Source organism: Suncus etruscus, chromosome 1, assembly GCF_024139225.1.
Source record: "Suncus etruscus isolate mSunEtr1 chromosome 1, mSunEtr1.pri.cur, whole genome shotgun sequence".
Classification (NCBI taxonomy): Eukaryota; Metazoa; Chordata; class Mammalia; order Eulipotyphla; family Soricidae; genus Suncus; species Suncus etruscus.
In genome coordinates this window covers 65,551,878-65,565,226 of record NC_064848.1, presented here as the reverse complement: position 1 = coordinate 65,565,226, position 13,349 = coordinate 65,551,878, and the positions used below count along the sequence as shown (strand labels likewise).

At 42.1% G+C, this 13,349-nt stretch overlaps 1 protein-coding gene across 1 annotated transcript in view; it reads left to right on the top strand.

Moving 5' to 3' along the window:
• Positions 1-1,141: 1,141 nt before the first annotated feature.
• Positions 1,142-13,349, top strand: part of RCL1 (RNA terminal phosphate cyclase like 1) — a 53,466-nt gene continuing 41,258 nt past the window's right edge. The window contains exon 1 of the mRNA XM_049773735.1: positions 1,142-1,384. Coding sequence (XP_049629692.1) covers positions 1,249-1,384 — 136 coding nt within the window. The 5' untranslated portion in view covers positions 1,142-1,248. The remainder of the gene's footprint in view (positions 1,385-13,349) is intronic.

Here is a 13,349-nt window from a genome sequence, read left to right as displayed (position 1 = left end):
GAGGCTTATAGTCATCTGCTAGTTAACTGTACCCCTATGAAGAATTTTGAGTAAATCTTTGGGAAGATTCTGGTGTGTGAATTAGAAGAGGTCAGGAATGCGGGAAAAGCTGTGTGCCAACTTAAAACAACTGGCCATTTTGAGGCAAGGTGATGGGAGAACCTAATTTCAAAGTGTCAAGTGTTGGGGCCAGAGAGATGGATAGTACAGCGGTCAGTCGTTTGCCTTGAACCCGGCCGATCCGGGATGGACTCGGGTTCTATCCCCGGCATCCCAGAAGATCCCTGGAGCCAGCCGGGAGCTATTTCTGAGTACAGAGTCAGGAGTCACCCCTGAGCGCCAAACAAAACAAAAACAATACAAATCAAACCCAAGTGTCAAGAAGGGAACCAAAGTGAAAGGGGCAAAGCTTGATGTCTGGTAATAAACAACAACAACAACAATAAAAAGCAAAGAAACCCCAAAAGCAATACCTGGTTTCTGAAACACTGGTCTTAATAAAACTGGACTACTCCCAGATCTGCAAGTATAAAATGGGGAATAGTACAGGGGGAAAGCTCCTCATAGCGTGCTCAACTAGCGGCCTTCAAATTGGGTTCTGAGCGCCAACCCTCGTTTTTACCCCTAGTAATGAAGCAGGGGAAATGCAACAGACTTCGTCACTGCTTACCCTAAGCAGTGAGGCCCTGTAACAGGTAGCCAGCCCCAACTCTCCATCGCCTCAGCGTTGAGAGCCACCAACCAGCCAGCCCGGGGGAGAGAGACAGACAGCGACGAAGCCTTCCCGCGCCGGGGTTTTCTAGACGCCGCTCCTGAAGTTCCCGCCCACAGCGCACTGTTGCCGGGGCTGAAGTCCCGCCCAACTCCAACGGGAACCAATGGCGGCAGGAACAGGGCTCCGCCCCCGCTTGAGCATGAACCAATAGCAGTGCGGCGCGGGCGTCTTCCTGCTTTGACGCGCACCAATCACAGCCAGGAGGGGCCTTGGAGGCGGGGCCAGAGGTCAAGGATCCGCCCCTCTCCCCTCTGACCCGGCGTCTCGTCTTGCTGTCTTCCTGTTCCAAACCACGTGGACGCACGCGCCCTCCCGGGGTTGCTGGGCTGTTGGGCTACCTGGAGGGGGGAAGCCGGGTCCCCCCCTAAAAAAACAACAACCGCCGTAGCCGCCACCGCTCTGGGGTCGTGACTGACTCGCGCGCGCGCGCACCCGAAGTTCCCGCTCCCCGGGGGTCCCGCCCGACCGCGCACATGGCGAGCCAGGCGCACTCCCTCAGCTACACGGGCTGCAACTTCTTGCGCCAGCGCCTGGTCCTGGCCACCCTGAGCGGGCGCGCGGTCAAAATCCGAAAGATCCGGGCCCGAGACGACAGCCCGGGCCTGCGAGGTAACGCGTGCACGGGGGGCAGCGCCGCTGGGTGGGCGCGGGGCCCCCAGGATGAGGACTGCGCTGAGGTTCGGTGCTGGCTCTAGGGCCGCGGGGGTCCTGAGCCCCGCGGTGTGGGTCGCCCCAAGTCTTCCCCCTTCACGCACCCACCCATGCACCCACCCACCCGAGCCTGGCAGGTCCTAGGAGGCGGGGTCGGGCGCGGTTCTGGTTGCACGGCTCTGCGACTCCCCCCCAGGCGCTGCTTAGTAAACAGCTCCACGTTTTCGTGCATTACGTGTGATTTTAAAAAAATAATAAAATCCCACCCCTTGCTTGCCTTCAATCAGTCATCTTTCTCTCAAGGGGGAGACCTGGGGTGAACCGATTTAGGGGAGAGAGATGTCAGTGGGTGGATGGAAAGATTGGGCGAGATTTGTTGGCGAGTAGGTGGGTTTCGAGCTCACCCCCCCCCCCAAACACAAATCTTAGAAGCTATTCTCATCTTGGATATTGATTGCCTGTCCTGTCTCATGAGGTCTTGGATATTTTGCCTGTCCCTGTCGCCATGATTTCTTGACTGCTTTCACGCCTTGCTTTTTATTTATTTGGTTTTTTTTTTATGTATTTATTTATTTTTGGGGTGTGTGTGGATTGAAGAATTTCGAAGCTCTAGAGGAAGATGAAAGATAGGCCCTCATTTATACCCGCTTGGACTTCAGTGACTATTTGACTCATTCTCCTGGAGTTGAAGACATGTATGTGTTTTAAAGGCTTCTGACCAGTTTTCCTAAATTGGGAGATTTTGTGAAAGAAGAGGGGGTGGGGTGGGGGGAAGCCTGCCTGCACGTTGAAGGAGGAAAGAGTTTGTGATTGGTTTTGGGTGATTTATAGCCCATTTCATCATTTCACGTCAGAATACATATTTTGGGGTTTTTATGTTTGTTTTGAGTTTTTTTTTTTTATGTATGTTTATGTGTCTGCCTCCTGAATGGTGATACTATAAGGGGAAAATGCCATGTCATTGATGGAAATGGAAAATTAGGAAGGAAAGAAAGATACCTAGAAAGGTATTTAGATACCTAGACCTAAATACCTAGAGAGGTACCTAGATTCCTAGAGATAACTAGAGAGAAATACTTAGAGAGGAGCCTAATGACAGCAGGAAAAATATATGTTGGAACATGTTTCCTACTCTCAGTCAATGCTCAAAAACATGAGGGCCCGCTTGCCTGGTTTGAGGCCAATGCTCTCATATCACTGCCCCTTTCACCATAATTTCTTGTTTTCCTTAACATTTTTCAGGTCTGGCTTAAAGGATTTTGAAGCAAATTCTGTGTTTTTAGCTGCGACTGCAATTGATAAACAGAGTAAAGGAGCTTTGAGATACTTTTCCCCAATCGTGGGTCCACTTACCTTGGAAACAACCAGGATAGAACCAGTCGGAAACAGAGAAGGCAGTGTTTAAGACAAACACCTTATTACCGTGCTGTGCTCTCTCTGGCCCAAGAGGTGGACGCTTTAAAGCTAGTAGAGTCCTGGGGGCCAGAGAGATAGCATGGAGGTAGGGCATTCGCCTTGCATGCAGTAGGACCGGTGGTTCGAATCCCTGTATTCCATATGGTCCCCTGAGCCTGCCAGGAACGATTTCTGAGCCTAGAGTTAGGAGTAACCCCTGAGCGCTGCCGGGTGTGACCCAAAAACCAAAAAAAAAAAAAAAAAAAAAAGCTAGTAGAGTCCTACTAAACACAAAAAATAAAAACTCCACAGTTTAGTGTTTAGCCTCAACTAATAGTATTTCAAAGGACATTTTCCTTTCTTCCATAGTCCACTTTTTGTAAACCTCTCCAATACTGTAGGCTATTTTGGGGCTGGAGTGATAGCATATCGGGTAAGTTGCTTTGTGTTGCATTAGCCAACCTGGGTGCTGGGTTCCATCCCAGCACCTCATATGGTTACCTGAGCCTGTCAGGAGTGATTCCTGAATGGAGTAATCCCAGAGCACTACTGGGTGTGGCCCCAAAACAAAAAACTCTTATTTTTTGCAGCATGTCTTGACTGCAGGACACTTTTCTGAAGGAATGCCAGTAAACTGGTAGTACTTGCTGGCAGATGTGTTGACCATTTCATAGGATCACTATGTAGAGCATTATTTGCTTTGCCATATATGTGTGTGTATGGAAAATGAGGCCTTTGTAGGATCTTACTCAAGCATACTTCTTTGTGTGTATTTTGAAGGATAGGTATTGAAGCACACCTGATGATGCTTAGGGGGTGATTCCTGGTGGTGCTCAGGGAACCATAGGGGTTGCCAGTGATGGAACCCAGGTTAGCTGCATGCAAGCCAAGCTGCTTCTCCAAAACATGAGTGTTCTGAAGTCAAAAAGTTCTTTATAACGTTGAAGTAAAAACCTTAATTTGCCATGGTTTTCGTGGTCCAGTTGTTAAGAACTTGGACTCTGAGTTAAATCTTCATTTGACTTCTATTTTTGCCATTTGCTATTAGCTCCTGAGTAAAATTTTCGAACCTTTCTGAACTTTGAAGTCGACCCAGAGGCCTTCATACTACTACTGTGAGACTTCACACTATTATTGTGAAGACTAAATGAGATACTCCTGAGAGTCCTAAGCAGTGGATGGCATATATGAAAATAAATGTTAGTTGGTTTTATTATTCTAGTTTCTACTCCAAGTAGTTTTTGTTCCTGACAAAATCTGCTACATTGAAACATGAAAAAATATTTATATATACTCTTATGTCCTTTTCTGCATTAATATTTTTGTTTAAGTGATGACTTTTGAATATTTATATGTTTTATGTACAGCATAGTGGTTTTTAACTAGGGGCAGTTTCGCTCCTCTGGGAACTTTTGGTTATGTTTGGGGAAATTTTTAGTTGTCACAAACCGGAGACTACTGGCATCTAACTGGCAAGACCAGGGATGTTTCTAATAATGCTATCACTAGAAAATTCCCAACATGAATTATTTTGTTCAAAATATCAGTTAAGTATGCTGCTGAAAATTTGGCTTGCTGGATTTAATGTTTAATTCTTCTTGCCCCATATCTATAATTATTGGGAATGATAGCTAGAAAATAGTATCAAAGTTAAAAATAGCATGAGATGCAGCTCAAATTATGATTTCAGAACAATCAGTAAATCTTTTAAATAAAACGTCTTCTTCCAACATAGAGGGATAGTAAGTAGTAAGAATTTTAGCCACCAAAGAAAGATGATCCTGAAATGGCATTTGTTAATGAGCCACATTTTGTTTTGTTTGTTTGGTTTGGGGCCACACCTGGTGGTCCTCTAAGGTTTACTCCTAGCTCTGCATTCAGGAGTTAGTCCTAGCAGTGCTTTACCGACCATATGGGATGCTGGGATTGAACTTGGGTCCACCATATGCAAGGCAAGCAAACACCCTACCCACTGTATTATCACTCCAGCCCTAGACAGCCACATTTTGAAGAATATGAACATTTATTTATGTTATCTCAATAGACTCTTCCTATCAGTGAAAGAAGTTTTTGTTTTGTATTTCTTTTTTTACTAATCTGAGAAAACCAAGATATAGCTGATGAAACTGACAGCTGGAAAGGACTCTAGTCTCTAACTCTAGTTTAAAAGGTCTTTTGATTATTAACTGAATGATATTCTTGAGTGTTTCTTTTTTGTTTTTTTGTTTTTGGGCCACACCTGGTGATACTCGGGGGTTACTCCTGGCTATGCACTCAAAAATCGCTCCTGGCTTGGGGGACCATGTGGGGTCCTGGGGAATTGAATTGCGGTCAATCCTAGGTTAGTGCATGCAAGGCAAATGCCCTACCACTTGCACCACCAATCTAACCCCTCCTGAGTGTTTCTTTGTGTATCTTTTTTTTTTTTTTTTTTTGGTTTTTGGTTTTTGAGTCCCACCTGGCAGTGCTCAGAGGTTACTCCTGGCTCTATGCTTAGAAGTTGCTCCGGGGACCATATGGGATGCCAGGATTCAAACCACTGTCCTTCTGCATGCAAGGCAAATGTCTTACCTCCATGCTATCTCTCCAGCCCCCTTTTTATAATTCTTTTTAGGATTTCCAGAGAGTTATATTGCGGCTGGGTTTGACTGAATTAACAGTTTCTGGTTAAAGTGAAGTTAGAATGGAAAGTCAATGAGAATAATAATTGGTTAAAGTGAGACTACAGAAATAAAGGACTTGGGGCAAGATCCCTGATCAAACAATTAGAACCTGAGGCTTTGTGTATTTCTTAGTAGTAACTAGGTTTCTGATGAAGCCCTGCTGTTGTTCTGGAAAGACAAGTTATTTGGCCCCACTGAGTGCTGGCATGAATTAAGCAGATAAGATTCTGAAAAAGGATCCACTAAAAAGTGGGAATTTTTTTGTTTTTTGTTTTTGGGTCACACCCAGCAGCGCTCAGGGGTTGCTCCTGGCAGGCATGGGGGACCATATGGAATGCCAGGATTCGAACCACCAACCTTCTGCATGAAAGGCAAAAACGCCTTACCTCCATGCTATCTCTCTGGCCCCTAAAAAGTAGAATTTTAATCAGAAGAATCCTTTAAAATTTACTGAGAGAACACACTCTACAGAGTTCTTTTGAAAGATTAAACATTTGGTAACTGATCAGATGCTTCGTCTTGGATAAATACATTCAGTTGTACATAAATTGTATCACCTAAAATTAAAGCAAAAATTCTCTGTACTAGCAAATACTGTCTCCTCATCTGTTTTCTGGAGGAGATTGTATAGAATTGTTTCTAATCTTTTAACCTTTGGAGTTCTCCAGTGAAACCATGTGGGCCTGGAGATCTTATTTTTATAGAAGTGGTACATTTAAAATGGTACATTTTCTGAATATCGAGTGATAGGGCTATTTCATATGGTGAGTTGTGATAATGTGTGTGTGTGTGAGAGGTTTTAGAAAGTGATACATTCTAAATTGCTAAATTTATATGTGTAGAATTGTTACTACTCCTTATTCTTTGATGTGTTCAGAATCTGTAGTGATACCTCCTGTTTCAGCATTCCTGATACTCTCTGTATTCTCATTCTTTCTTTTTTTTTTTTTTTTTTTTTTGGTTTTTCGGGCCACACCATTTGATGCTCAGGGTTTACTCCTGGCTAAGCGCTCAGAAATTGCCCCTGGCTTGGGGGGACCATATGGGACCGGGGGATCGAATCGCGGTCCTGATCCTTGGCTAGCAATTGCAAGGCAGACACCTTACCTCTAGTGCCACCTCGCCAGCCCCTATTCTCATTCTTTCTACCCACTCTCTTCTCTCTAATTTTTGGGGTGTCAGTCTTGCTAGAGTCTTGCCAGTTTTTCGGAATATGTTTTCCTTAAATAACCACCCCTTTTTTCTCGAATTTCTGATTTCACTTATTTTTGCCCTTGTGCTTCAATTATTTCCTTCAATTGCTTTGGATTTAGTTTGTTCTTTTATTCTTAAATTATGAATATTAGTACTCCTTATTTTGACTGTACCTTATGGCATTGGGGAACCATGTGATGAAGATTGAAGCTGGGATTCCTGTATATAAAGCACAAATTCCAGCCTTTTATACTATTTCCCCAGCCTTTCCTTACTAAATTGCCCCTAGGAATGTAGGATGGAAAACATGATCTGTGTATAATTTCATGACTTAAATTTTTGGAAGGTTTTTCTAGGCTAAGGTTTTTTTTTTTTTTTTTTTTTTTTTGGTATATATTCTATGGAAAAACATGTTTAACTGTACCCAGAGAATAACAAAGAGTTTTAGTGCTGACCTTGTAAGTTTGGAAGACCTTATAATTTGAGTTATCCCAGATGAACTTAGCATGAATCTGGCAGCTTTATCATCTGTGATCCCTGATGCCGCAATTGATGTGACTGTAGCCACACCTGCTATATCCATGACCCAGAATCACCATTTGCCAGTGACCCTGCCTCATCACCTGTCTACAATTCTCTTCAGGAACACCAATCAGACCCAACTACTGTTATTTGGACTGAAATTACTGGGGCTTTTTGGAGTAAGTGTAGGCACCCTCTTCCCACACTTTCTCCCTGCATCCTCTTTTTTCTGGAAAGCCTGGCAGCTGAGCACACACCTCTAAAAGTTGCAGTATCAGTAATAGTGCTTTTGTATTTCTGGAAAACTTTCTTTATTTGATGCTCTTCCCTGTAAGAACACACCAATTTAACAGAATGTGCAGCTAACAACAAGAGCTTACTAAATCTCCTGCCATTGTATTAACTTGACTTCATTGGTGATACAGTTTTCACAAATGTGCTTGCTATTGTAATTTTTCTTTTTCTTTCTTTTTTTTTTTTTTTTGGCTTTGGGTCACACCCGGTGACGCTCAGGGGTTACTCCTGGCTTTACGCTCAGAAATTGTTCCTGGCTGGCTCAGGGAACCATATGGGATGCCGGGATTCGAACCATCATCCCTCAGCATGAAAGTCAAATGCCATGCTATCTCTCTGGCCCATATTGTACGTTTTCTTTTTGAACTTTTTTTTCCTTTCTTTCTCTCTCTCTCTCTCTCTCTTTTTTTTTTTTTTTTGGGGGGGCCACACCCAGCACTACTCAGTGGTACTCCTGGCTGTCTGCTCAGAAATAGCTCCTGGCAGGCACGGGGGACCATATGGGACACCAGGATTCGAACCAACCACCTTTGGTCCTGGATTGGCTGCTTGCAAGGCAAACACCTCTGTGCTATCTCTCCGGGTCCTTTTTGTGTGTGTGTGTGTGTGTGTGGTTTTTGGGTCACACCTGGCAGCGCTCAGGGGTTACTCCTGGCTCTATGCTCAGAAATTGCTCCTGGAAGGCTCCGAGGACCATATGGGACACTGGGATTCGAACTACCATCCTTCTGCATGCAACGCCCTACCTCCATGCTATCTCTCCAGCCCCTTCTTTCTATTTTTTTAAAACAACCTTGCTCTCACTTACTGGAAACAAATGTATTATGGTCAACTATGTCAACTATATGATGCATTTTCTTTAAATAAAGTGAAAAAAATAAAAATACAAAAGACCACATCAAATATTAAAACTGGTTTGTTAAAAGAATAAAGATGCACAAACTCTTAGCTGAATTCATGGGAAAAAAAGAGAAAAAACCTTAATAAATAAGATTAGAAATGAAAGAAATGATATTATATACTATTGAAATAAAAAGGATCATTTATGTTGACCACCACTCAAAACTTCATGCCACTATATTGGAGGATCTAGAAGAAATATATAATTATTATATATTATTTTTATGCTGCATCCCAAAATAGATTCAAGAATAGAACACCTAATCAAACTAATTTTAAGGAAATTAAAACAGTAATTTAAAATTATCTAAAGTCCAGTTCCATATCAAATTATTAGTGAGTGGTACCAAATCTTCAAGGAGGTCATATTAGCTACCCTTTTCAAGCTCTTCCAAAAAATAGAAGAAACAAGAATTCTTGATTATCCATCTACCCATCCATCCATTTGTCCATTCATCCATACATACATACATACATCTATACATAAATATATACATCCACACCTGGTGGCCTTGGGTTACCCTGGCTCTATGCTTAGAAATTACAAGCAGTTTCTGGGGACCATCTGGGATGCCAGGGCATGCAAAGCAAATGCCCTACCCTTTGCTATTGCTTTGGCCCCCATGCGAGAATTCTTTTAAACAATTTCTATGAGGCCAGCATTATCCTAATACCAAAAAGTAGACAGAGATCACTAAAAAGAAAATTAGAGACCAAATATTCCTGATAAACTTAGATGCATCAGCCATTTTATCAACAAAATTTTAGCAGACTGAATTCAACAATACATGAAAAGAAATGTATATCATGACCAAACTTCAGGGGTGTAAAGATAGTTCAACATAAAAAAATCAATATGCTAAACCACACTATCAAAGAAAAGATGACAATATTAATAGATGCAGAGAAAAAATTTTTTTTGTTTTTGGTTCAAATCTGGCATGGTCAGGGATTACCGTATACACTCATATAAACTGATCCCCTTAATTTTATCTTAAAAACTGAGGAAACTTACTGACTCGTCTATAAGCCAAGCTGGAAAATGCAGCAGCCACTGGTAAATTTCAAAAATAAAAAATATGCCCAAAACAATTATAATAATTGAGGAATCAGTAGGTTAAATGTTTTTCAATATTTGTTGCTAAAGAAAACCTGTAAACTAACAACAATAACTTTCAAACTTTAAATAAAGTACAGAAAACCGTAGCTTAATAGGTAATCAAGCTTAATTACAAAGGTTAAAAATCCTTCAAATCTGGATTCCTCCTCATCATCTGTATATCCAAATAGAGCTTCAGCTCTATCTGATGTGAGGGTATCAGCATAGACATTGTCATCATCACTGAGTTCTCAGATATCATCATCACTGCTATTGGTCTTATTCAAAGCACTGAATATTGTGGGTTAAATAGTTCAGTGGCATCCAGTTCAGTTCAGCCACCTACCTCTTCAGCTCAGCTGCAACTTGTGGACTGAGCTGAAGCACAGCCCCCTCCAGCAGATGGCAGAAGACAACTGGAGACTATATGCATTTGATTGGGTGCACGCGCACCGAATCAAATAACCTATATGACCCGAGTATAAGCGGAGTTTGGGTTTTTGGGCACAAATTTTGTGCTGGAAAAACTAGGCTTATACTCGAGTATATACGGTATGTACATAAATATGCCTATACTATACCTCTATACCACTGAGATAGCTCATTCTATTTATAAAAACCTTTTATAGACAATGTATGAGAGCAGTCTGTCAGCCATAAATTGGTTTATAGAGCCAGGGATTTGCCTCAAGTGATTGGATACATGTCTAGCCTGAGTTTGATCCTTGCCACTACATACCTACCTCTAGAACTCCTAGGTATGATTCAGGCATACCCTGCCCCCTGCATCTCCAAGCATGACCAGCTTCTTTCTCCTCCAGAAGTAACTTGGTGTCATACTACTTTATTTGTATTATTTTACAGATAAGTCTAAAAATTATTTATGCACTAAAAACATTCAAAAGGGAACAGTTTACAGTCTTTTCTTTTTCCCTATCTTCCTTTCTTGTGAAGTAACTAGTCTTACTAGTTATTTCTGTTTTTTAGGATGGGGGTTTGAGCCATACACAGTGGTTCTCAGGAGTTATTCCTGGCTCTGCACTCAGGAATTACTCTTGGGGGAGGTCCTAGGTAGGGTCTCATATGGGATGCCAGGGATTGAATCTGGGCTACATGCAAGGCCCTACTTTCTGTACTCCCATCCCAGTTAATGACTTTTTTTTTTTCAGGGCTGGTCTCCTCTCCCCCACTGCCAGTATACTCACATTTAGCATTTTCACACAAATGATCATCTGCATCTTACTTTTTTTTTGGGGGGGGTAGTTTGGGCCACACCCAGTGACGCTCAGGGGTTACGCCTGGCTATGTGCTCAGAAATCGTTCCTGGCTTGGGGGACCATATGGGATGCCGGGATCGAACTGCAGTCCTTCCTAAGCTAGTGCAGGCAAGGCAGATGCTTTACCACTTGTGCCACCACTCCAGCCCCAGCATCTTACGTTTTCTAATGTGCTGTGTGGATGTTTCATCATAATGTTGTAAAAAGATCATCAAGTTTTAGGCTACTGAATACTCTGATAAGCAGATAGTAGACAGTATTCGTAGATATTGAAGTTGTATCATAAACTTTCGGTTGAGATTGTATTTACTCTTTGCTTTTAAAGAGTAGGAAAAATTTTTTTGTTAGTTTGTTTGCAGTCATACTGGCAGTGTTTATACCTGACTTTGGACTCAGAAGTCAATTGTTGTTTATTTTGTTTTTTTAATTTTGGGGTACCCGATAATATTCAGGGCTTACTCCAGGTTCTGGGCTCAGGAATTACTCTGCTGGTGCTCAGGGGACCTTGTAGGATGCCAGGGATTGAACCCGGGTTGGCCACATGCAAAGCAAGCATTTTGCCCACTGTAGTATTGCTCTGACCCCAGAATTCACTTATTTCTTGTGGGTGTGACTTGGAGTCCAGGTGGGATGTGGGCAAGGCAAGTGCTTTACTGGCTATTCTGTCTCTCTAGCCCTGTAAAGCATAGACTCTTTAGATTGTATTCCTGTTCTTGCTTCTCTTGTTTGAGTAATGAGAAAGGGCTTAGGGTCAAGCACATGATGATTGCCACTGTCTCAGTGTGTCCCTATACAGCAATAAATTTGTGATTATATTTTATAACTTTACCCTTAATGTTCTTTGCCATCTGAAATTTTGTCCTTTGCAAGAATTACAGTGATTGTGTGGGAAGTGATGGACAAGGTAGGGATTTTGTTTTAATGAAGTTTGGGGCTTCTATCTGGCCATTATTAGTTGATCTTGAAATCTTTTTTGCACCAGGCGATGGAGCTCTGCCTCCATTGTTGTCAGGTTCAGAACTAGCTCTTTGGTTATTTTGAAGTACAGCTTCTGAGGCACTTGTGCTAGGGCCAGTTTTTAGTTGTCAGGTACCTTGTCTTCTTGGTCCTGCTTTTCTGCTGGATGTGTTTGATTGTGATTTATGCTTTAGATCCTTGAGAATTACAAAAAGGTTAGTCATGTTATTTCCCCCCCCCCCCTTCTCTAGTCTGTAAGAGCTATATAGACTTTAATTTTGGGCCTTCGTTGTAAATTCTTTTTACTCTCTCATTTTGGCACTCCATTGTTTTATTTTTGTTTTGGGGTCACACGTGGCAGTGCTCCAGGATCATTCCTGGTGGTGCTTAGGGACTGTATATGTTACCCTTGGAAGGCATGCTGTCTTCTGCCCTATCTCTTTTTCTCTGAACTTTAAAATGTAAGTAAGAAAATCGCATTCATCAAAATTCCTACCATTAAAAAAAGACCATTTATTAACATTTGAATTTTACTCACCTATCTTTGTTGGTGCACTTAAAGAAAGGTGTCATTAATACTGACTGTTCAAGCATCTTTGTACTGAAATAAAAAAAAAAAAAACTTAAGTTGCTTAGATAGCTCTATAAATATGACCTTACAGGAATGGAGAACACTTTGTTGGATAGGAGAGACACTAAGCTCTTACTGAGACTAAAAGATGATCCATGATTTAGTCTACCTTGTAAGATATTCTGAACAAATCAAGTGAAAATTAGAATTGTGTCACTCATCTATGGGTTTAAAAATAAAAGACATTATTGTAATAATACCCAGAGACAATAGAGATGAGGCTGGAAGGACCGACTCACGGACTCATGATATGAAGCTCACCACAAAGAGTGGTAAGTGCAGTTAGAGAGATAACTACACTAACAACTACCATGACAGTGTTAATGAGAGAAGTTGAATGCCTGTCTCCAGCAAATGCAGGCAGGGGGTGGGGGGAGGAGGGAGATGGCGGGCATTGTTGGTAGGAAGGTTGCACTGGTGAAGGGGGATGTTCTTTTTAGGACTGAAACCCAACTACAAACATGTTTGTAATCATGGTGCTTAAATAAAAAAATAAAAAAAAGTTTCTAAAGAATCTGCTCTCTTTAGATTTCTTCCTTATTTAGTATGTATTTCCAAGATCAGAACATGTTTTTATAGATATTAAATTGCTGAAATTAATATTACATTAGCTTTGTAAAAAATAAAATCTTGTTTTTGTTGTTGGGCCACACCAGGGGTTACTCCTGGCTCTGAGCTCAGAAATCCTGGAAGGCTCGGGGGACCATATGGCTGAGAATGGAACCTGGGTTGATCTTGGGTTGGCCGCATGCAAGGCAAACACCCTACTACTGTGCTATTGTTCTGGCCTTAAAAAAAACTAATTTTGGGGCCAGAGAGATAGCATGGAGGTAAGTCATTTGCCTTTCATGCAGAAAGTCATCAGTTCGAATCCCGGTGTCCCATATGGTCCTCCCCATGCCTGCCAGGAGCAATTTCTGAGCCTGGAGCCAGGAATAACCTCTGAGCACTGCCGGGTGTGACCCAAAAACCACAAAAAACAAACAAACAA